Raw genomic sequence first — 25,672 nt, 5'->3', positions numbered from 1 at the left:
GGCAGACTGCTGAGCCTTCCCCCCCCACAGAGCCACACTTTGTAATATGTGAAAATTCCAGTTTAGCAAATAAGTGAGGCCTTACCTGAAAAGATACCCTCTGGAAGACAGCATATGTTGCTCTAAGATTTGCATATATTCAGTAATTAGACGTTCACATAGGTGCAGGCTATCACTGCCTTGGGCACTAATGCACCGCTCATAACATGCTGGCTTTTAACCTATAACCTCCACAGACTCTCCTCCTACAGAGGATGCAGCGACCAGCGACCATAAGAGGTCATCCAGTCATGAAGGTCAGTGCTGCTTTTCAGGTTTCTCTGATTCTTTTAATGGCTCAGAAAATGAAACCCCCAATTTCCAGAAGTTGATTTTTTTTTAAAGCCATCCAAATCATCTAAACCATTTGTCAGTCTGAACATCAGATATTCTTTTTTTGAACTATAAATATACCTTAAATGATTTGAAGACCAGTCTATTTTTATTTAGAACTTAGACAGTCAATTGAATTTTTTCTAGATATGTTTATGCAAGCATGGTTGTGCTGTGGTTAGCAGTGCTGCTGGTTAGCAGTCCTGGCTTTGCTGGTTCAAACCCAGTCTGTGTGGCATCTACGTGATCTCCCGGTGTCTGCGTGGGTTCACTCCAGTTACTCCAGTTTTCTCCCACAATCACAACACCAGTCGTGTGAAGGCATTTTATACTGTAAGATAACAACCCTGCAAACTCACATGACTCATCATATGACCATCATTTCAAAATGCTGCTTTGTCTAATCATGGTTACACACCTTTAAAAACATTAATATTCCTGTTGGCATTAGCGGTTTGAGTTCAGTTGCTAAGTAATGAATGAATCACCCAAACACACTGAATTCAAATGGTAACTATTGTAAGAAATTCGCAACAGAGTCTCATTTCAACTTTGTAGGCATGCTGATACCATCCATAGGTATAACTGCTTTAAGCTTCAAGTGCAACCTTTAACAACTTCTCAGTGGCCTTGCAATGTACAAGACGCTGACAGACGTCCTCATTCACTCAGGCACGCACACAAAATTCAGAAACTGCCTACATGGTCTCTTCAAAGTCCAGCATATTCAACAAGAGCTGCTCTGCTTTCTCACTGAGTAAAAATGGAGACTACCCACTCGGTGATCTGCTAGATTCTAGTTAGAAAATAGGGTATACATATGAAGTATAATCTATATTTGGAAATAAGAAGTTTACTCATGCAGAAGCAGTGTGGTGTGTTCTTTAGGCGATTCTGCCAAAGTATAATCAAATACATTGTCATAAAAAAACACAACCCAAAGAAACCAGTGTGTCCCCCATCACTCTGTGGTACACAACAGCCCTGAATAAACCAGTCGGTTCTTTCAACACCACTGATGATCACCTGACTGTCAACACTTTGTAGGGGAAGCGCATGTAGTCTCCAAATGCCAAGTATCTACAGTGACACTGTGGAAGGGAGGGGGAGGATTGGAGCTGAGCAGTGAGCAATAGTTCACTAGATGTGGGATACAGAGTGGGATCTGCAGCAGAACGAGATCAGATAGCAGATATACTCAGAAAGTGTGAGACACGTGGAAGAAGAGAGACTGTCGACTCTCCCAAGACTCTAAAATAAGCTGTGAAGAATTGACTTTTTTGATTGGACTGGACTCAACAGGCCACGTGACCACTACATTCATTTGATTTGGGATGACTGCCATCAAGGTGCCGTTCGGTTTTTGAAGATCACAATTACAACTTCCCTGCTTCACGAAAACCATTTTGTTATTTCTGGTCTGTTCCCGATCAACTGGATATCAATCCGGGGGTGACCCTGGAGTATTTTAGAGCACGAGTGATTGCTCTCCTCATTCAGTGGAGAAAGAGATGAAGACACTCTGTGGCTATTTACTTTTCTACCTCAGGAGGATAGAAGAAGAGAAGAACTGAAGGAAGCCAATCATGAAGCAGCTTGGCTAAAAAGCTTGGAGATTTGGAAGAAAAGGAAAGTTGGAAATCAGCGTTTTCTTGCGAATAAGGTAAGCCGCTTGCCTCTTGCTGCTGTTTTCGGTGAAAACAGTTTCTGCTGTGATAAATGCCAGCAGATAAAAAGACTCATCGCTGCTCCTGAGTTAAGATCACAGCCCAGCAGGCAGAGTGTGGCTCCTGAGAGAGCCAAGGAGCAGTCGCACAAATAATTAGATATTAATATCCCTTGGACACTCAACATCCTGCTTCCTAGCAACTAGACCTTCGAGAAACACTCACTCACAGGGGGAAAATGGTCAGATTTGTTATTATAAGTGTCATCCTTGATCCTGAACTTTAAGCTCTAACAAATACATCCCTTCTTGACTTCTGTGTGGTCTGTTATATGTACTGGGTATTAATGTCTAACTATCCATGGTGTGGTCAGCTTCTATTTTTAACTTTTGTTTTTTAATGCATCTTTTAGACCCTTATCCTATTTATCACCTGACTAGCCTCCTGTAATGTTCTCAGACATACCAAAGAGAGTCCAAACAACATAATGTATCATAAAAATATCTGAAAGTAAGCAGGACACAGCTTGTGCAAACCTGTAGTTGAGGTGTTTTCCACTGAATCTCTTCTGTTTCCAGGGCAGTGATGTGACTGCCTCCTATTTAAGGGCTCTTTGAATTCAGATTATTTAAGGTACATCAGACCAGAATTCAGCCACATCATTCAATTCAGTGGAAACCAAAAAATAAATAAAATTAGTAATAATAATAATAATAATAATAATAATAATAATATTTCCTAGATGTTTCTAGAAGTCTCTCTACTCACCAATTTGGGCACTTACGTGGGCAGTTATTTTAAAGCAATACCTTAAAATAACTTTACCTTCAGTAGTCACCAGGACATTGGAAAAGCACAATCAAATGCACAAAAATTCATAATCATCATTTAAATTTGATGAAAACTGCTTCACAAGTTAGCTGACTCTGACAGCAAAAAGAGATTTAAAAACATCTTTTACCTCCGTGGAATTTATATTCCTAACATCATCTTTTACGTCACATAAGTTTGCATTCAGGGTACCGTTTTTCTCTGATCATGGCTCACACAACACAGTAACACATTTTTGTATATTAACGTGAAAAATGAAACAATCACCAAATCAGCAAGATGATGTTAGCATTTAGCTCCAAGCCCTGCCTTGCATAGCCGAGTCTTGAGTTTAATAAAATTGTGCCGGTGGTATAGTCTTAAAATTACATCATGATATGGCATATGGAATATTTACAATAACAATATTTCTGACAATAGAAAAACATGATGGTTGCAGCCTTCTTTTCCAATGAGCTACTTTCGATAGATTTAGGCAGCAGCAGTAGCATTATATAGTGTACTAGTAGTAAAACATCATAAATCAAATGCAAGCATAAAAGTAGCCTAGGTGGTGTTTCCCCATGAAATTTAAAGTAAAGGTGTAAAATAACTGTTTAACACTTTGTCGCACATGAATGAAAAACATTTTCTACCTGGGATGTTGAATCTTGGGTCGAGGTTTTTGACCAGCTGCCTAAACTCCTGCTTTTCCATTGTGTCACTGTTTGCTCTTCCTGTCACATGGAAAGCAGCTAGCATTGCTGGGTTGAGTTGTTTGTTTACATTTGGGTCGCACTAGAATCTCATCCTTCACAACCTGGTTGCACTCTACAGCACATTTTTTAGCATCGAGTGGTGAAACGAGTTTGTTATTTCCATCTTGACTAAAAACAATTTTCTTTTTCTGCTTATTTTACAAAGCACAGACACGTCCGGGCTTGTTGCATTGTTGTTCACACTGGGGAGTGTAAACTAATGACACAGCTATAACAATAATGTCGCAATGTAACATTTTAATATCACATAAAACCTTACACCAGTATTATTGCAAACAATTCGATGCGACACAGACCTAATCACAGGTGCAGCTACGCTTTAGCCACATGTAAAAGAAGCGCAGAGGCTTTTACCTTTTCAGTGTGCTCTCAAAACATACATTTTAATAGGTGTTTTTTAATACACATATATATTTTGGTGTTTTTTAGCCTTTATGGGACAGTAGGCAAAAGATAAGAAAACTAGAACAAAGAAAATGTGGTTAACGGCGTCGGAGCAAATTCAAACCCAGGCCTCAACATTAGCTTTACTGTATATGAGTTACCTGTTCAAACCAGTAACCTATTTCAGATACCTCAGAACTTGAAGTTAAAACTCAGGAGTGACGTCACTCACGAGTTAGCACGTTCCAGAAAAAGTGAGGAAAAACAGGATTTGTTTTGGTTTTTAGCTAAGCCATTCAGTTATCACTAGCAATACAGTATAATACTTATTTTTTGTGCACACATTCATGAATAAAGCCTGATCAGTGCTCTGTGTATGGCTTATTTAGTGAGTGAAAAATGCACAACAGTAGCAGAAGAGATGCTACTGGTTACGTTCAGTGCCGCCATCTTGGCTTGCTAATTCGGGGTATGTTGGTCTGTTCCGACTCTCCGAGTGGGAAATCCGAGTTGAGGAGGTGTTCCATAAAAAAATTACATCTGGAAACTCAGAATTTCCGACTTCTAAATAATTAAGGAACCTACACCATGTTGGCCATTATTAAAAACAAGATGTCAGCTGCAGATTTGGCCAGAGCGTGCGCGCCCTGTTTCAAAACAACAGAGAATTTTTTTTAAAAATCTACCAGTCTGCAAATTTTCATGCTCTCTTCAGATTTTTTTTAACTAATCAAACAAAACTTTGCACAAATGTTGTCAAACATACAGCGATGATTCATATCTATATTTTTATTTTCTATTATAATCTATTCCACTATAAATCCTTACTTTGTATATATTATGTTCATTTTTTCATCCCCCTGTGAATGCTGTGTTGTGTTCTCCATTTCCGTTTGGTTCAAGTGTCCAGCTAAACGTACACCGCCCGAACATAAATTAACAGTCACCAAAATTTGTGTCCACAGCAGAATTTTGTTTAAGTCAGCACCAAAAATGGAATGAAAACTCTCTACAGTTATTACATTTTGGGTAAAACATTTCAAAAAATGAGGTGTGGGTAGATCATTCCAACACATTTACTCATTTTGTTGAAAAGAAACTTTTATATGCACCTTTGCATGCATATTGCGCAACTGAAGGTGTAATACAGTTAAGAAAATAAGAGAGCAAAGATTATTTTTAACACTGAATCACAGTAAGTTGAAGGGTTTTTCGTTGGTTGGGAAGGAGGTGCAATGTCATACAAAAGCTTTGTAAAACTTTGCTTTGAAAATCTACTTTCTGCATGCTGTAAAACATTATCACTTAGTACAACACACATGTGAAAAAAGGGTTTACTCCACATAAAGTGCACCTTTTTCAGAAAGAAAAATCCCATTAAGTGCCTGAAGTGATGCCATTGATTTCTGCCATCAAACCATTTCTATCTCCATGGCACCCGCTGTTCTGCCCCATCTTTTTCAGCCCATATTACTTTTCAGTTCAGCCTCACAAGGGAATCACACAGCCTCATCACTGTACTCCAGTGACTCTAATAGTTTTGCCAGCTGGAAGAAACAGAAGACACGTCACATAAAATGGCAGGGCATTGGATTAGCTGGCTATTTCTGTACCTTGTTGAACAGTGAAACATTCATTGTATATGCCGCAGAATTTTTGACAGAAGAGGTGGAATGAAAGCAAAGCAGAGTTGTTGTTTTTTTAATCGGATGCCATTAAAAATCTTTTATCTATTAAATGTCTGTTTTATTTTACTTCAGCAACATATAAGCAACTTAAAAAAAAACCCTAAAGATGATAATTTTAGCTACGTGGAGAGCTGAACCGAAATCAGCAGTGACACATTTATAAGTGTAGACGTGCTTTGGTGGAGAAAGAAATGTAATATCTGTAATGTGGATGGCAGAAGATATCAAAATGAATAGAGAAAAATTAATGCAATCATGCCAAAGGTACTTCAGGAAGGGGAAATTGAAGTAGAAAAGAGCATCATTTTCACTGGGCTTGACTAATGAATCTGATACACAATGCTGATAACCATGTGACCTTCTGAAGCTGTATGATTATCTCAATTCTTTGCTTAAATGAAGGTAAATACAATTCTCTTTGTTTCCCTATTGTTTGATGTTGTGTATTAAAATTCTGCCTGTGTTTCCTTTACAGCGACCTTCACAGTGCTGGGCACTTCCCCTGAGCCTGGTCAGTTTTGTATGAGCCAGGCTGATAGCGTGAAGCCCTGTGGCTGTGCACCACTGAGGCATGAGTGTGGGAAGAGCCCACCACCACCACCACAGCTTCTTGTCCTGTGAAGAAGAAGGCTTTAGACTGAGCACTATGCCTGCTGTGGGCAGTTTTGGCAATGGAAAGATCCACACACGACGCAAACAGCACAGCCGGTTTGTCGGCAAGACTGGCCAATGCAACATCCATTTCACAAACATGGATGAGAAGTCACAGCGGTACATATCTGACATTTTCACTACTTGCGTGGACATCCGCTGGCGATACATGTTCCTGCTGTTCAGCTTGGTGTTTGTGGTGTCCTGGTTAATGTTTGGCTTTGCATTCTGGGTCATTGGCCTGCTCCATGGTGACATGGACAATCAAGGAAGGGACGAGAGTTTTGTTCCTTGTGTCATGAACGTTCACACCTTTGTGGCTGCCTTCCTGTTCTCCGTTGAGACCCAAACAACCATTGGGTACGGAGCTCGCTTTGTCACAGAGGAATGCCCAGCAGCTGTCTTCATGGTGGTCTTTCAGTCTATTATGGGGTGCATCATTGATGCCTTTATGATTGGCGCCATCATGGCAAAGATGGCAAGGCCCAAAAAGCGTGCAGAGACGCTACTTTTCAGCCACAATGCAGTAATCGCTATGCGCGATGGGAAGCTGTGCCTCATGTTCAGAGTTGCAAACCTAAGGAAGAGCCACATCGTGGAAGCTCACGTGAGAGCCCAGCTGGTGAAGCCCCGCTACACAGAGGAAGGCGAGTACATCCCCCTGGATCAGATCGACATGAACGTCGGATACGACAAAGGCACGGACCGCCTGTTTCTGGTTGCCCCGCTCACCGTCATACACGAAATTGATGAAGAAAGTCCACTCTTTGGCATCAGCAAACAAGATCTCGAAGCAGCCGACTTTGAGATAGTAATTATACTTGAAGGGCTGGTGGAGGCCACAGCCATGACGACGCAAGCACGCAGCTCGTACCTGCCCTCGGAGATCCTGTGGGGTCACCGCTTTGAGCCCGTCATTTTCGAGGAGAAGAACCAGTACAGGATAGATTACGCCTACTTTCACAAAACATTCGAAGTACCATCCACCCCCAGGTGCAGCGCCAAAGACATGGAGGAGAGAAAATTCCCAACATCTGCCGCCAACTCTTTCTGCTATGAGAATGAGCTGGCCTTCATCAGCAGGGATGAGGAGGACGAGAGAGACATGGAGAAAGAGCAGGACAGAGAGTGTCCATCTGCGTTAGTGAATGAGTCGTCATTTACCGAACACGAAACGCCCTCTCGTAGAGAATCTGAGATTTAACCTTTGATGCTTGTTTTGAGCATCGCCACATGAAGTGACCTATGACTGTCATCCTGCTGATATGAGGACACCGCTGAGGCAGGTGGAGGACCAGCAGTACAGAGTAGTGAAGCTCGTCCGTGGACGTTTCAGGCTCTCCAGAGATGATCACTGAGTTTTATGGAAAAACAGCTGTCATGTTACAATTGCAGTTCCTAGTAATAAAATGCATGACAATAGCATAGTTTTGTATAAATATTTTGAGAAATGTTTCCCAGTCACGGCGGGACTATCTGTAGGTTCCTCAAATTTGCAGCGACGTGTGCAGTGAACTTGACTGAACTTGAAGTTATTGTTTAGGAAACTAAACCTGGAGAATACTTCTCCGAGCTCAACTGATAAAAACTAAAGTGCAAATCAAAAGTGGATGAGAGACAGATTTTCATTCTAAGCAAACGTAACACTTCTTTGAATGACAACAACATTAAATGCTCTTCATTAAGCACCGTTAGCGACTGACTTGGCTGGTTGGCACAAATGCAGTTATGAGCACAAGAAAAGGTAGAGTTATACATATTTCTATCACAAAGGGGAAACAAATGATGTCACATCATTTGTAAGTTTTGTATATAGCAGGGAAAACTATTCATCTCTGTTTATTTCAGCCAGTGACAAATGTTGGATCTTAAATTTACATTTGAATTACTTGCAGTTTACTAGAAACTCAGTGGCATTACGAGTAGGAGTGAGACAAAATATGGATAAGGCAATATCTTGTATAGCTCTCCTGTACAGCTTGTTACATTGCTGGAAATTATGATAATCTTGGAGCTCCAAACTGTTTCCCCTGCTAGTTTGATTTACCCGGGACACCAAGTCATGACACTTCATAGTGTGTATTAAATTAAATTTATTGCAAGAAGCTTACACAGAGAAAGTGGTGCTAGACAGCAGGGGAACGAGTGGGATAATTAATTGAATTTAGAAATGTTTATAAAATCAATTATTCTTGTTATGTACTATATATTACAATATTGACACATAGAAACAAACTAACACCACATTACAGTGAATAAACACATGATTCCTTTTCCCTTTTTGGTTGTTTTCCTTTCTGCGCAGAACTGTTTTACTATGTATTAAGTATTCCAAGTATGCTGTAACCTGATATCACTTGTTTTCATTGCTAATATACCATTGAAGAACTAGTTTGCTCACTTCTGTTGGTAACTATTACTATCATTGTCAAACTTTCCACTGCTACTGCACACATTATGCAGTTTACTCTCATAATAGAAGCTCCAAACAAAGGCTCCTTAATTAGAGACAGTTCCCGATAAACAGGATCAGCTTTTCCAGGTTGGGACTATAGGTTTTGTCTGGCTAATGATTTTAACTGCTCTGCCTAGCTGCTTAATCAAGGTATTGTTAGTTTCGCGATCTGGCTGAAAAGGCTGTGTCCAGCTGACTTTGTGAAGTCTTTAAAACAAGAAAAGGGTTCTTAAATATAGAAATTCTTGTGACTATCATGATACAAAGACTAAGGCTAAAAGCCTCAAGCCCAAAACGTGCACTCTCACAAGTTGCAGAACCAGTGCATAAAACCTTCTAATAAAGAAAGTGCATTGATCTTGTACATAAATAGGTATTTGTAACACTCAAATTCTAGGTTGGAGCAAAAGCCATCTATGAGAAAAAAAGATCACTTCAGGGAATTATTAGACAAACACTTAAATCAGAAGGAAACAATCCCAGCTACAGTATTTTGTGCTTAAAAGTTGGGGGGTGGGAGGGACAGAGTCCAACTTGCAAAATAGATACAAAACACAGTCCTGAATGCTTGAAAATAAGGCAACTGGACTCCTCTAAGCTCCTGAGAACATTTTGCCTATCACCCAAGAGGCTTCTTCAGTTTTAAAACAAGTGGTGGAGAATCTCAGGTATCTAACCCCTAGTATGGCTGTGCCCTCGAGAGTGGTGCTGTGGGAAGTATTAATCACGTGACAAGAGCCAAGGTGTGAAAAAAGGCATGAAACTTCATCTCCCACTATCATGTGAGCTGTCTTGATAAATGCTCAAAGATGAATCAGTTCAAGTTTTCACTTGGCATCTCATAACTCATCCAAGTGAATTCTCATTTCTTACCTGACTGCAGATTTCTCAGACTTTATAAACAAATAATTTTCATAATAACCAAATGCAGCTCCATTGTCATGACCACTGATCACTGGCCATAAGTGTAAATTTAAAGAGAGTTGATTGTTGAGAGGACAAACATCTTCACAAACCTTAAAAAATCCAGTTGCCTTCTATTTAAGCATTCAAGATCATGACCTGGATTACTTACTTATTACACGCAGTTCAAAGCCAGCTGGATTCAGCAGTTATCCTGCTAGATCAACGACCACCCCATCCTCAGCAAGCCAGAGAAAAAGAAAAAAGTATGCAGCATTGTTTGCTCTGTGGAGTATAAGTAGACTAGAGTGGAAGCACAATCAAATATACCTGCCTTCAATTAACCCAACAAAAGCACAGTCGTTGCCTCGTAGCAATTGTAAAAACACACAGACCCACAAATCCACTCCAAAATCAGTGCCGATGCCCCACAACAACTGTGGAGGTAGATTATAGTGCAGAACAGCCCATGTCCCCTATCACAGATTTCACTCCTCCATATAACTATGATAAGAAAAAGTAGAAGTTCTTTTGTTGAGGAAACGTGGCTTAGCTTATAAACTACGATCAAGACAGAGATTATATTTTTATTACTGGGCCTTTTGTATCCTCCACAGATTAAAAATGCAGAGAAAAGGCTTTTACAATCAGTATTACAGTAAATGTTGCAACTATAGCTTGGCTGGTGATGAAACTAGACCATGGAAAATGAACCACAGATATGCTAACATGCTAACATTAGCTTACAATGGATTTGATCTGAGCACGTCCTTTATTATCTTCTGCTAAACCAGGGACTGCACAAAAAAGATCATTTCTTTGGATGTTTGAACCCTGTAATAATGTAAAGTAAGCATGTTTGCTAGGTTTACCTAGATAACTTCACCTGGTGTTACTACCAAGGTCAGCAATGTTTCAGACATGCCTTGCTCACTTACAGCCCCTGAGCTACGATTGTACATTTCGCAGTTTGAGTCAGAACTTAGAAAACTCTCATTGGAAATAAATCTGTCCATTCTTCTCAGAGGCAACAGACTATGAAAATAAAAATAAAACCGCCTACTCTTCTCCTTATAAATGTTATCCTGCAAATCAAAATGTCAACTTGAGCTGTGTAGATGTGAAAAAATATATTTAGAAATAAGCAAAGACTAATAAGATCTAACGACTCACTGGTTAAAAAAACAAAACAAAAAAAAACTTGAAAGTTAATTTTGGAGGGACCCCATTGGCAACAGAAGAGTCTAATTAAAGTAATCTGAAATGAAGCACTGTGCCATATGTGACCCATGGGACACAGAGTGGGCTAATACTGTGGCACATCTGAGCCCTTTATGAGGACAAATCCGAAAGGGGATGCCTGACACAACAACTATGTTTATATAAAGTCTGTTGATTCATAGAGTCTCAGATCAGAGGGGATTTTCAGAAGATATGTCATATTTCTTTCTGCAAAACAGGTATTTAGAGTAAAATCAGAACATTTTAACATTCACAATCAGTGCAAGCTAATCAAATCTTGTGCAAGATACCTTGAACTGTTTATTCATTGAGATTAATGAATGTGAAAAAAAGCTAAGCAAAGCAAAGTGACCCTGAGCGTCCCAGTTTTACTCTGACCTGCTCATCTGGTGGAAGACTACATGCAGGGCTAAAAAAAAAAGACATGATAACAGCCACTGAACAGATGCACTTTATTAATTTTTGTCCTGCTATTTAATATTTTTTTAACAGTCTGATGCTTTTCCTGAGGAGGGAATATTGTCTTAATCTTCCTTTTCGTCTTAATAAGAATAATAGGTCAGACTGTGTTTTATCTCAGGAGAGACAAATTAGTTTCCCCTCCATATTCATCAAACCAAAAACTCCATGTGGGTTAACTTAGGCGTCTAACTGCCATTTCAGCACATTTCAACACATTTGTATATCTCTATATATTGCTGACTCGCGCTGAAACTATCAGAATAGGTTTGCTCTAGAAAACAAATGTTGGTTCAAATGCACCAAGAGTTTGATCAAAGAGCTTTTCCATGTAAAACAGCAAAAAGTTTAATACATCTGTCAGTGTATTGTAAATACAGTTTTTGCTTCTGATCTGTCAGGCTGAATGCTCATAATTATAGACAGAGAGATATATACACTCACTAGCCAGCTGTCCAGCTCTCTTAATCAAATGTCTCATCAGCCAATCACATTGCAGCCACTGGGGAAGAAAAGAACATAGCACGGTTGTTGATGCTGGTATGAGTCTTTCAGAAACTGCTCATCTACTGAGATCTTCCCACACAACAGAAGAAAATATTCAATGAGCTCCCTGAAAAAACGCTCTATTGATGGTAGAGGTCAGAAGAGAATGGCCAGACCGCTTCAAGGAAAGCATCATATAATCATTTGTTACACCCAAAGTATGCAGAAGAGCATCTCCAAATGCAAAACACGTGAAATCTTATAGCAGATGGGCTAAAGCAGCACAACGCCAGACTAGGTGCCGCTCCTGTCAGCTAAGAACAGGAAACCGAGGCTACAGATTGCACAGACTCACCACAATTAGACAGTGGAAAATTGGAAAAAGGTTATCTGGTCTTGTAATGTCAGAATCTGGCATGAACAGCATGAAAGCATGGATCCATCCTGCCTTGTTTGAACCATTCAATCAGGTGTTGATGGTCTAATGTTTCGGGTGATCTTCTGGTGGCAGGTGAACACACTGTTTACCTAATAAAATGGGGGGTGAGTGTAAGTTGGCACACGGTTTTATAAAAGTAAGGGATTGGAATTTTTAGTGTCTTGAGAAATAAATAAACTGGAAATACTCTTTTTGCCTAAAGGATTGAAATGACATCTAATGAACTGAACATCTCTGACCTCATTTTGCTCTTTTCCACTAAATGCATTTGAAGCCACACTTTTTTTGTTTCCTTGCAGAGTTTCGTTTGTTGTGCGAGACAACACCTTAAAAGTGGGAGATGCACTAAAAAAAAGAAGAAAAAAGAAAGACTCCTCCTCTCATTACCACAATAAAATCTGTCTGATAAAGCCAAGCTTTCCTTCTTTTTTGCCCTTTGTGGTACTCAGACACTAACGACATGAATAATCCTACAATAAGCATCTGATGAGTGCGTATGGTGTAGCGTGACTGAGGAAAGTAAGTGAGCCGTTTGATAAGCAGAAAGGAATGGACTTTGATTTATGGCTGTGATTTGGTTTGAGGGTATCTGGTTGGGGTCAGAGGTTTCTTCTTTCGCTCTTATGCAACCAATCAGTCACGTCTTTGCATACACACACGCAAGACTTGGCAGTTCTTTTGGATTTTGCTGCCCTGTAACCTTGAGCACTTGTAGAGGGATCACATGCACATATACTCACACCACAGAAATCTAATGTAGAGCCTTCGTCACTGTTCCTGCTGTTGTTTAACAGGTTATTTTCACTCTCTTTAGCTCTCTTTCACAGTCACAGAAAGTCTCCACTGATAGGAAACACTCCACATTTGGTTAAAATGTGCAAATATTTTATTGCCCCTATGTGCTGGTGGTACCTCTGTCTAATCGTAATTCTACCCAGATCTACTTTTACTCAATTACCAGCTAATGTGACCTGGCATATCAGTGAGGCTGTGAGAAATATTAAACTCGTGGCAAACTGTTCTGTGTTTAATTACATTTGACTTTCATGCTATTAGTGCCAAATGAAAGCACAATCTCTTACTTTTATCCGTCTGTATCCTCTGAGATGTGCTGTGTGTGATGGAAGGAGCACTGAGAATAAACCTGGGATCCTTCCCACCCACTCTGCACTGTTGTGGAGGATGAGAAGCCGTTGAGGGTCAGTCTTCAAACATGCAGAGTGGGTTGCTGAAAGGCAAATTCAGCCTTAATTGGACCAGCTCTATTCTTTACTTCAGCTCCTAGAAGGAGGTGGAGTGTGGAAAAAAGAAAATAACATGATGCAGCACTAACAGCTGCATTTCCGTTCCTCAAGCAATAACGCCGGACATTTTAGACCTAGATTATATTCTATAAAGTCACGCATAGAGTTCAATTTGCGGAACTTACTAAACGCTGCAAACTCATTGTTTCTGTTTTGGTCAAGAAACAAACAAACAAAAGAAAACTTAACCCCAAAAGATGACACACTCTCTCTGTGCAAGAACATATATGGCATGGGTGCTTCTTAACACTTTGCTTCCTGTTCCTGCATGTTCTATCTGTTGTTAAAATGCAACACATTGTTTTTAAAAAAGGTTAAATGTTACGAGACAGTATTTGAAACACATTTAAAAAAGGCAAAAAACCCAGAAGGATTGCTAATTTTGCTAATAAGCCAAAAAGTGCCAAAAAGTCAAACCACTGCCACGGCTGCTATACCCCCTTACAAAATGCCCAGTGTAGATGAGTTAGTGAAACAACTAGTCTTATTGTGTCTTGTGATACAACATACCCCCTCTATACTGCTCAAGGGTGTAACCATCGATATCCTTGCATCTGTCCATTGCCAACTATTACATCTTGCACAAATCCAGCCGACTCGTCCAGCTTTCTGCACACTCTGTTCAACGTCTGTATACTCGTCACCACACCGTGTCTATGTGCTAAATAGTATTTTGAGTTTAATCTCAAAACGGACAAATTCTTAAAAAAAATTCTTCTATCTGGCCCTTTTAGAGAAGACAAAAATAGCACTCTTGTTGCCTCCTCATTTCAGTTTAGTGGAGTTGAAAATGTTTAGGACAGGTTCAATAACAAAAACAGCCTGGAGCTTAACGTTGCTCCCATGTCATTAATCATCACTTCAGAAAAACCTTAAAAGTTGATTTGAGGTCTCTGCATTTAGATCCTAGTTCAGCTTGATATAAATCCTAGTTAGCCAACGTTCATGTCCTAATAATCAGGCTCTGGGTAATGAGTCTTCACGTTGATAACGAAACCATTAAAGCTCTCGCTGGCCTTCCAGTGTCACTTCTAACCAAGACTGAACATGTCACGGAAACCACTGCAGCGTCTTCTTGCTATTATTATATTATATTGCAGCTTTTCCTTCCATTAACAGCAACACCGAGCAGCTAAGGCGGCGTCATGCTATTCTTTTGAGGGGTGTGACCAGCTTAAAGGTTAGAGTAGTGCACTCGTGAACGTAACATAGCTGGTAAGAAAAACACCACCCTGTCTGGGAAAGACTGTGGGAGGAAATCAGGGCGTTTTTGACTGCAGTGTAAACTATGATCAAATTCTAATAGAGGCTGTGCTAAAGAAGCCTGCTTAGATATCATTATGTAATAAAGAAAAGGGGGAAAAATCTAAAATGTGAGAAATGTGACTGTACACAACAGGTGCAACCACACTGACCTGTCAGAAAACTCAAGCTACAGTTTGCACAGGCTCACCAAAATTGGGATACAAAAGTTTGGAAAAATGTCACCTGGTCTGATGAGTTTTGTAAGAATTTAAGTAGCGTGAAAGCAGGGACCCATTCTGCCTTGTAGTTGAATCCATCTTCTAATGGCTGCTTCCAGTAAGATTTACCACAAATCAACTCAAACTGGTTTTGGTGAGTTCACAGTCACCAGATCTCAATCCAGCAGAGCATCTTTAGCATGTGATGGAACAAGAGAGTCACATCATGGACGTGCAGACAACAAATCTGCAGCAGCTGTGTGATGCTGTCATGTCAACAGGACATAGACCAAATTTTTGAGGCAAGTTTCCAGCACCTTATTGAATCTATGGCATGAAGAATGGAGGCAGTTCTGCTGACCAAACGAGATCCAACTAAGTTTAACAAGGTGTAACTAATAAAATGGCCAGTGAGTATATGTATACTTTCCTTCCTTCCACTGATTTTATTGCTAATTGTTGTTTTTAATAGTTGGGGAAACAAAAGCATTTAAACGGGCAGCACGGTGGTTAACACTGTTGTCACACAGCAAGAAGGTGCTGAGTTCAATGCCACCATCAGGTCTTTCTGTGTGGAGTTTGCATGTTCTCCCAGTGTTTGCGTGGGTTCTCCGGCTTCCTCCCACCGTCCAAAGACATGCAGTTTGTGGGGATAGATTAATTGATGAATCCAAATTGCCCATAGGTGTGAAAGTGAGCGCGAATGATGGTCTGTCTCTGTGTGTTGGCCCTGCGACAGACTGGGATAGGCTCCAGCACCCCCTGCGACCCTGAAAAGGATAAGCAGAAGCGAATGGAAATGTTTAAACCAGTCTTTATCAAAACATGATTATAATCAATAAAATTTTATACTGTCTGTGAATAAAAGCTTCTTTTTTTTAAATTCAGGCAACCAAACAAGTTATGCTGAGAGCTGACAGAGGTCCAACCTAACCCTGTAACCAAGTCTCGACCCTAAAACATCTCTTGTTGCTAAAATGAAGACGAAAACTGTTGTTGCATGATTCAGCAAACATCCCCAGCAGGTTTAAACACAGCTGAACCACATTCAGCATTAAGTGTTAACACACAGCCAAGGTTTGTATCAGTGAAACATACTACGGTTTTCAGTCTGGTCATCTGTGTCTGTCTCGCAGAGGTAACTTTGCTCATGGAGATGTTTACCCTCCAGCTGAGCACATCACTCAGTAGTACTTGCTGCTCCAGCCTCGATTCCTGCAGACATACAGTATTTGATTACAGCACGGAGCTGATTGGATTACAGGAGGCACTGACTCAAATACCGACAGCAAACATGGAGCAACTGGAGCGCTTCCTTCTGGGAATGAACGAGCAGAGGGACACCGACTGCTCAGTGCACACTGAGGTCAGGCTGGCTGAGACCTGCTGAATGGCTCTAAAGTCGAACACTGTCACCATCCAACAGCTATGAAACAATCATCCCATTAATCTCATTTGATGCACATGGTTGTTTGGTTATGTTAAAAAAAAACAACAGTTTTTCTTAACCTGAAAAACTTGACCTGCAGTATCGACTCTTTTTTGAATGAGTATTTGGGTGAGTTTTATACACTGTATGCACCCACCGTTTAATGTAAACGTTACTTATCCTCATGTTAGTTAGTAGTTCATTTGGTTGGCCTCTGCTTTTAAAGAAACTTCACCCTCAGCCTCCACCTTTGCTCAAATCAGGGAGGATGGGTGCAGCACACATGTAACTGAAGAAAACAAAGAAAAACAATCATGAATGCTCCTTAATTATCCCTCAACCCATATAAACCCATCATCTAGAATACAGTGCAGTGTGATTTTGTGTATTAAAACAAATTTACCAAAAATTAATCATCAATCCATTCTCTTATGCTTATCTGGGTCGTGGGGGCGGGGCTAACCCAGCTATCACGGGGCGAGAGCCAGGGTACACCATGGACAGGTCGCCAGCTCGTCACAAAGCTAACACAGAGGGGCAGACAACCAGTCCTACTCTTTAATTAACCTGACCCCACTAACTGTAGGAGGAAGCCAGAGTACCCGTGAGAGAACATGCAAACTTCACACACAAAGGCTCAGGACAACATGGTGGATTCAAACCCCACACTCGCTTCCGTAACTGCAAAACTAAATTACATGTAAGAGAGATTAGGGAGCATATAATCTTAAATCTGTATCTGAAAAAAACAAAAAATAAAACAACATTAAAGGACCTTTAAAAAGTCTAAAGAGCTATTGCTTAAAGTTTGGCTCCTGTTGTGGGATGTCGACTTTTTCACATCAGCATCAAACTGTTAATGAGGTGGCTCGGCAAAATCCTGTAGTTGGGTTTGTAGTTTGCTTTCAGTGTGTTATACCTCATAAACGATACAACAGACTTTGACTCTTTGATGAGGAACTTCTTTGCTGCCCTCCTGTGGCTTCTTAATCTTTCTACACACAAGGATACTGTTTGTACTGTGCAGTCATGTTGTGTAAAATATAATTGTAAGTGACCGACTCAGAAATTTAATGTGAGACTTTCCTAAAAATACAATAAAACATAGTTTTAAATGAATGAATTTTCTGCATTAGTAGTTTTATTTTTGTTTTTTTACCAAACTATAAATGTTCCCATTTAGGGAAATGTCCATAATGTAGTAGGAGAAAATTACCAGGACATTTTCCTCTTTTTAACTTTACTGATATTTTTTTTTGTTTTGCGGTTAAAGCAGTTATTTACTTTTGTCAGTGATCGTGTTGGTTAAAAAAATAAAACTAATCATCTCTGCAGCATCTGTGTTGTTTTAACAAGCACATGAATACACGAGCAAGTAGCACAAAACAAAGGAGGCGGTTTTATTATTAAATACATTTTATTACATAAATGACAATGTTGACTGACAGTGGAACATCACAGGTGTTTTAGTCGCACCTGCACAACAGAGCCATGCGTTTTTGCGGGTCCTCTCCTGAATCCTGTTCATCTGTGTGTGTTTATGTATTGTTCATTTGTATTTCTATAATTATTTGATCTGACCAGACACAGACAGCCACACAGTCACCCTCCTGCCTGACACACCCCCTCAACCCACTCCATCCCTGAGCCCAGCCCTCTGCAGAGGCCCTCCTCAGCCCCAGTTGCACTGGTCTTCATCTGTAGTGGTCATAATCTCTGTGACCAGACCGGTGCCGATGGTCCTGTTTCCGTCTCTCAGAGTGAACCTCTGGCCTTTCTCCAGAACCATCGGCTGGCGGAGAATGAGCGTCAATGAGGTGTCCTCACCTGGCATCACCATTTCCTAAAGGAAAGTAAAAAGAGCAAGAAAACCATCAGTTTCCTCTGAAATCCGTGTTTATAAATGCAGAAAGCAGTAAATGAGAGGCAACACCAGCTTTAATCACCACTCAATGCTTCAAACAACACTTGAAAGGTTTAAGATGTCTTACAACTACACACACAGACACACACCTTGTCAGCAGGTAAAGTGACCCTGCAGGCCATGTCCCAAGTGAGAGAAAACATGACGGGCATGAAGTTGGTGACAAACGGCTTGTGTCTGCCTCCCTCCTCCTTACTCAGTACATAGACCTGTAACACAGAGCGCACACAGACACACACAGCAGAGTTCCAGTTATATATAAACACATACTACTGCTTATAAAACTGTGATAACTGTAGAAAACTCATGAAAAAATTTTTAAAATCTCAATAAAAGGTGGTGCCATTCCTGATCTGTCCACTGAGTGTCACACTGCCCAAATTTAAATAATTAAAACCCTCTGTAGTCAAACTCTGTGGCTCTCACACCTGAGCTCTGACTTTCTGGTGAGGCATGATGCACCCTGGCTTGCACATCACCATCCCTCTCCTTATGTCCTCCCTCTTCAGGCCTCGGACCAGAGCGCCCAGGTTATCTCCTGCCTCTGCCCGGTCCAGAGACTTGTGGAACATCTCAATACCTGCACCCAAGAAAAATAAAAACAAAAATTAACTAACCTGGAAGACAAATGAAGGGGATGCACACTTCAAGATACATTTCATTTGCAAGCTGTCATGTTTTATCCATGATTTCATATCTTAACATCATAGGAGGTTCCTCACCTGTCACTACAGACTTGAAGCTGCGGTTGTGACCCACAAACTCACAGTCGTCTCCTTTCTTGATGACGCCCCTCTCCAGAGTGCCCGTCACAACCGTACCCCTACCTGCAACACAAGCAGGAACCTTCAGACTCAAAGTACACGACACTTTCGCTCTCAGATCAGAAACAGAGTCAGAGATCTGCAATCTTCTTACTGCTAATTGGTAAAATCACTAATGAGTTGTGCTACTGACGCTCCAAAGCTGTGACTGCATCATGACAAAATTAACTTTGAAGACGTCCTTGGTGGGATATGAAAAACAAAAACACCGTACAAATGTTTCTTTGGAGCTTTGCTGGAAGCTGCACTGTTCAGTACAGCAAAGCTCTGCAACATGTGACAAAACTGCACAATACATCACTGGAGCATCGCTCTCTATGGCAAAGTTGATATCCAGATTTTCAAGCTCAGGTCCTTTTGACTCATTTTACTGTTTGCATTAGGGCTGGGCCATATTGTACCGTTCACGGTAATACCGGTATAATGTTAGGCAACGATAGGAAAATGAAATATCGCGATAGAATGAGAGTAAAACGCGCATGCGCAGTGCCTTTATTTTCATACGCACATGGCCGATTGTTGAGTGAAACAGATGAACCAGAATTGGTTTGTAAAAATGGTGCAACTTCAGTGATGTGGAACTGGTTTGGTGTTTGTCCGTCAGATACACAACAAAGCACATTTTTTTGCAGAACATGCAAGCGGCCGTTGTTATTGTCGTATTTGTCGGACTAAGATGCTCTTAAATCTGGGAGTAATCTGGGTCCTAAACTCTGTATGCTTCAGGTCAAACAACACTGCAGCATCACTGAGAGTTAAAAACTGTCTAAATTCTTTCATCTTTAATAAAACGATCAGCATTGCTGCTTTACCAGGTGTAACTATAAAGTTTAACTTCCAGGCATCCATGAAAACAAAAGTTATTACATTTAACGGAGTTAGAAGTTAGCAGGAAGCTAGCGGAAGTTAGCTCGCTAGTTTCGCTAGTTACCTAAGCATGATATTGCATGTTCTGACTGAGAGATTTCTGAAAAAATTAAAACGTACAGCTCTGCTATCACTTCCAACATAAATGAAGACAGGAAACTAAACAGCAGTGACGTTCGTAGGGTTACTGAAGTTGGGCTAGCTGGTATATAATGATGTGCTACGTGCTTGCTAGCGACACAGCTATGTTAGCATAACATAAACAGTGAAGCTGGAGGACGAACACTAACACTTTTCCACTTATAAAAGTTAACGTTAAGGTTCCTGATAGTTAAAGACAAATGCAATCGCATGGCAGGATGCTGTAAACGGACCAAACTTCAGTCAGGAGAACAACTGAGATAATCCATCCACAATACGAGGTTAGTCATTAATATACTGCAACAACATGGGAATAGAGCAGCTGCCAGAGAATTCAACATTAATGAATCAATGGTACAGAAGTGGAGGAAGCAAGAAGAATGAGTTTAATAAAGTTTGATTTATCTGACTGCTTTGTTTCGCTTAATGTGCCTTATAATCCTGTGCACCTTATGGTCCGAAAAATGCGTACTGCACACTGCAGTTTAATGTTGCAAAGCACCTATTTTTAACTTCAGTGGATATTATACATGGTTATGCTCAGGATATGTCAGCCCATTTCTACTGGAAATGCCTTTTGGTCAAACTTTCAGCAAGGAATTTGCATTTGCACTGTTACATTTTTATAAAGCTTTAATGTACATAAAAACCAGCTTCTTGTTTAAGTGAAAATAAATGGAAGGTTGTCTTTTTTGCGCTAGTAATGTTGTGGAGTTGTATTTTGTCTTGCATCAATTATATCGTCAGTTATATCGTTTTCGCAAATTTTCAAATATATATCGTGATAAATATTTTTGGCCATATCGCCCTGCTCTAGTTTGCATATTAATTTCTTTTATAAATTTCTTTAAATCTTTATTTGTACTTTGCCTAAAATATTTAGAATTGTTGTGCATGAAGACCGTCTGACAAAGTAACAGAGCCAAGGATGGTTAAAAATTCAGCCTTATTTCTTAAAAGAGTGAATCTTGATTTGTATGTTTAGATTTTTGGGGTCTGCATCCTGGTTTAAAAACAGTTTATCGTTTTCTTTTGTTTTTCCATTTGCCTACAACTTTACATGATGCAACCAATGGAAATCAAGAGAAATCACCATTATTTCTACCCAACTAGCTTCAGACTGACAATATCAGATAGTGTTTTCTCCTACCTGGGATTGAATAAACCCCTTCAATGGGCAGAAGGAAAGGTTTTTCCAGCTCTCTTTTGGGCAGAGGAACGTAAGAGTCCACAATCTCCAGCAGTTTCATCACTGCATTCACCCCCAGCTCAGGAGCTTTGTTCTGAAATAGAGCGGGAAAAATCGAATTAAAACACATCACATTCTAGTTTGAAACTTGTTCTCCACCACTGAGGAAAATAAAATAAATGAAAATACAAACTTGCCTGAGGTTACCTCAAAATTTTGACTTGACAGCTTTAAAATTCAAATTATTTTCTCAGAAGCTGAATATTTGAGATCACCTAAAATTTTTACTTCTGGATGTCAAAATTAAATTGCTCTGAAATTTCTTTGACTGACAGACTAACAAAGTGTTTCTCCTCACCTCCAGAGCACAGAGTGCAGAGCCAATCACAACAGGTGTGTTCTCGCCGTCGTAGCCAAACTCCGTGAGCAGCTCGCGGATCTCGATCTCCACCAGCTCCAGCATCTCCTTGTCCTCCACGGCGTCTGCCTTGTTTATGAAAACCACCACGTGCTCTACACCGATCTGCCGGGCCAACAGCAGGTGCTCACGTGTCTGAGGCATCTGGCCGTCAGTGGCTGCCACCACCAGAATGCAGCCGTCCATCTGAGCTGTGCCTGTGATCATGTTCTGAAAAAGAAAAGCAGACACATTTCTAATATGATCAAACAAACAGGCGGGATTACAACCTGGTAACATCAGGCTGCATCCAGGTAAAAGAAAAGGTAAAAAAAAAAAAGAATACCTTGACATAGTCAGCGTGTCCAGGGCAGTCTGTGTGAGCATAATGTCTGTTGGCTGTGGTGTATTCTACATGCGAGGCGTTGATGGTAATTCCTCTGGCTTTCTCCTCAGGGGCATTGTCAATGTCCTCATACTTCTTGTAGCGGGCACCACCAGCATCAGCGAGCACTGGGGAGGATCGAATTGAGTGATAGAAATTCACCTTACAAAATTCACTAAACAAAGTTATTACACACATTAACACCAGACTGTGTCCAGACCGGTGTGACAGCAGCAGCTTGAGTGGGTCTACCTTTTGTGATGGCTGCCGTCAGGGTGGTTTTGCCATGATCGACGTGGCCGATCGTCCCGATGTTTACGTGGGGCTTGTCTCTGCTGTATGTCTTCTTCGCCTCCGCAGCGAAGGTTCGCCGGCTCAGAGGCACAGCACACTGCATGACAAAGAAGAACCCAATAATTTAACCACTGCAAAAAATCAATGCTTCACAGCGTGCAGCATGCCGTTTCATGCAACTACTTACCAATTTGAAGGAGCTGTGCAGGAGGCTTGGTGAAGAAAGCTGAAGGGCTGAGAAGAGGGAATCAAAAAAAACTTACATAAAGAGTGACTATTTGGTGCCACAACACAATAATTAAAACATTGCCAAACATATTTAAACTATGTATCTTTCTAAAATGCGGAAATATGTATTAATTCTGTGTCGGTGAACATTTAGGTGTCCATGCCCTTATTTCCCTTTCAATCAGTGCAGTCGTGCCCTCACATACAGTGGGGCAAAAAAGTATTTAGTCAGCCACCGATTGTGCAAGTTCCCCCACTTAAAATGATGACAGAGGTCAGTAATTTGCACCAGAGGTACACTTCAACTGTGAGAGACAGAATGTGAAAAAAAAATCCATGAATCCACATGGTAGGATTTGTAAAGAATTTATTCGTAAATCAGGGTGGAAAATAAGTATTTGGTCAATAACAAAAATACAACTCAATACTTTGTAACATAACCTTTGTTGGCAATAACAGAGGTCAAACGTTTACTATAGGTCTTTACCAGGTTTGCACACACAGTAGCTGGTATTTTGGCCCATTCCTCCATGCAGATCTTCTCGAGAGCAGTGATGTTTTGGGGCTGTCGCCGAGCAACACGGACTTTCAACTCCCGCCACAGATTTTCTATGGGGTTGAGGTCTGGAGACTGGCTAGGCCACTCCAGGACTTTCAAATGCTTCTTACGGAGCCACTCCTTTGTTGCCCGGGCGGTGTGTTTTGGATCATTGTCATGTTGGAAGACCCAGCCTCGTTTCATCTTCAAAGTTCTCACTGATGGAAGGAGGTTTTGGCTCAAAATCTCACGATACATGGCCCCATTCATTCTGTCCTTAACACGGATCAGTCGTCCTGTCCCCTTGGCAGAAAAACAGCCCCATAGCATGATGTTTCCACCCCCATGCTTCACAGTAGGTATGGTGTTCTTGGGATGCAACTCAGTATTCTTCTTCCTCCAAACACAACGAGTTGAGTTTATACCAAAAAGTTCTACTTTGGTTTCATCTGACCACATGACATTCTCCCAATCCTCTGCTGTATCATCCATGTGCTCTCTGGCAAACTTCAGACGGGCCTGGACATGCACTGGCTTCAGCAGCAGAACACGTCTGGCACTGCGGGATTTGATTCCCTGCCGTTGTAGTGTGTTACTGATGGTGACCTTTGTTACTTTGGTCCCAGCTCTCTGCAGGTCATTCACCAGGTCCCCCCGTGTGGTTCTGGGATCTTTGCTCACCGTTCTCATGATCATTTTGACCCCACGGGATGAGATCTTGCGTGGAGCCCCAGATCGAGGGAGATTATCAGTGGTCTTGTATGTCTTCCATTTTCTGATGATTGCTCCCACAGTTGATTTTTTCACACCAAGCTGCTTGCCTATTGTAGATTCACTCTTCCCAGTCTGGTGCAGGTCTACAATACTTTTCCTGGTGTCCTTCGAAAGCTCTTTGGTCTTGACCATGGCGGAGTTTGGAGTCTGACTGTTTGAGGCTGTGGACAGGTGTCTTTTATACAGATGATGAGTTCAAACAGGTGCCATTCATACAGGTAACGAGTGGGGGACAGAAAAGCTTCTTACAGAAGACGTTACAGGTCTGTGAGAGCCAGAGATTTTCCTTGTTTGAGGTGACCAAATACTTATTTTCCACCCTAATTTACGAATAAATTCTTTACAAATCCTACCATGTGAATTCATGGATTTTTTTTTCCACATTCTGTCTCTCACAGTTGAAGTGTACCTCTGGTGCAAATTACTGACCTCTGTCATCATTTTAGGTGGGGGAACTTGCACAATCGGTGGCTGACTAAATACTTTTTTGCCCCACTGTAGATGAGATTAGCACTGACTGCCACACACATTTTTCCTCAAAATCTCAGCCAGCATGTCTGCACAGCTCCGGATGTATTGCACTCGCACCGGCCGTGATGCTTCTGTGCCATATAGAGCGCTAATAAAAAGAGTTTTGCATAAACAAGGCAGGTTATATCATGCTAACAGCTGCAGCTAACATTAATCAATTTTAATGACTTTAGATCCAAAAAGGACGGCGTCACCTCTCTTTAAAGACTACCTATATCAACAGTATGTTTTCCTTCGTTTCTGGTTACCAGGTGCTGATTTTAGTAATCATTCTTCATCCTCGGTTAGTCTTATTGTTAGCTAACCGTCACTGGTAACGTGACCTTGCTCTGCTGTCGGAAGACACAGCATCACATTTTATTTTCATATTCTTGTACTTCTAAATGTCCGAACAGTGTTTGATATTATGTATAAATCAATAAAGGTGGTGTAAATCAATTAGCTGTCAGAAATGCAAGCAGAGTCACATAGTTTAAATGAATTAAACAATATTTACCGGACAAACACGCACGCAGCCCCACAAGCGCCGCCATCTTTCCTGGCTTGACAAACCAAAGACGATCGGAATTCAAGAAAATAATCTCCCAGCCCCAACGATGTCGTTCCTTTACGTACATGCACATGCGCATGTTTAAGTTGGTGCGTAAAATGTTCACATTGCAAAACAGTAACTATTAATGTAACTACTACTAATACTACTATTGTATGTTATTATATTAGACTAAGCAAAAGACTAAAACCCATTTAAAGAAAGTATGAGTTATGTAGCTATTATGATAAAAATAACAGAGCAATCCCAAGTAGCCTGAACTTAATGTTTGTTAATAATATGTTTGCTGATATCTAAAAGGCAAATATTATTTTTTACATTCATTATTAAGGTGTGTGTATTTTATAACAGATACATAAATAATACTAAAAATATCGCAATCGATATGCCTTAGTTTCTTCTGACACGTTTCTTCTGGGATTTGCATATATTTATTTTGATGTAATTAATTCTCTTTGTAAGTTGTGCGTACCAGCGTTACTGGATTACCGTAACTATA

General features: G+C 40.6%; 2 protein-coding genes across 2 annotated transcripts; one reads left to right on the top strand and one right to left on the bottom strand.

Moving 5' to 3' along the window:
- The first annotated feature begins 1,532 nt into the window (after positions 1–1,532).
- Positions 1,533–12,693, top strand: kcnj12b (potassium inwardly rectifying channel subfamily J member 12b). The gene is made up of 2 exons (XM_040006202.1): positions 1,533–2,035; positions 6,176–12,693. The coding sequence occupies exon 2, from the start codon at positions 6,272–6,274 to the stop codon at positions 7,553–7,555; it is 1,284 nt and encodes a 427-aa protein (XP_039862136.1). The 5' UTR covers positions 1,533–2,035; positions 6,176–6,271; the 3' UTR covers positions 7,556–12,693.
- A 5,232-nt stretch (positions 12,694–17,925) lies between these two features.
- tufm (Tu translation elongation factor, mitochondrial) lies at positions 17,926–25,207 on the bottom strand. The gene is made up of 10 exons (XM_040006172.1): positions 25,120–25,207; positions 22,740–22,786; positions 22,511–22,649; positions 22,220–22,386; positions 21,835–22,104; positions 21,438–21,570; positions 19,178–19,282; positions 18,884–19,035; positions 18,545–18,664; positions 17,926–18,374 (listed from the first exon to the last, which is right to left on the bottom strand). The coding sequence occupies exons 1-10, from the start codon at positions 25,154–25,156 to the stop codon at positions 18,204–18,206; spliced, it is 1,341 nt and encodes a 446-aa protein (XP_039862106.1). The 5' UTR covers positions 25,157–25,207; the 3' UTR covers positions 17,926–18,203.
- Between the last annotated feature and the right edge of the window lie 465 nt (positions 25,208–25,672).

Source organism: Simochromis diagramma, unplaced genomic scaffold (genome assembly GCF_900408965.1).
Source record: "Simochromis diagramma unplaced genomic scaffold, fSimDia1.1 OVJJ01000510.1, whole genome shotgun sequence".
In the NCBI taxonomy this organism is placed as follows: domain Eukaryota; kingdom Metazoa; phylum Chordata; class Actinopteri; order Cichliformes; family Cichlidae; genus Simochromis; species Simochromis diagramma.
The sequence above is the reverse complement of the archived record's forward strand: the minus strand, read 5'-3'. Positions and strand labels throughout refer to the sequence as shown.

Coding starts and splice junctions, on each gene's coding strand:
- kcnj12b (XM_040006202.1), top strand. CDS start 6,272: ATGAGTGTGGGAAGAGCCCACCACCACCACCACAGCTTCTTGTCCTGT.
- tufm (XM_040006172.1), bottom strand. CDS start 25,156: ATGGCGGCGCTTGTGGGGCTGCGTGCGTGTTTGTCCG. Junction 22,787..25,119: donor GCTGCGTGCGTGTTTGTCCG/GTAAATATTGTT, acceptor CCCTCTTCTCAG/CCCTTCAGCTTTCTTCACCA. Junction 22,105..22,219: donor GACACGCTGACTATGTCAAG/GTATTCTTTTTT, acceptor TTTCTTTTTCAG/AACATGATCACAGGCACAGC.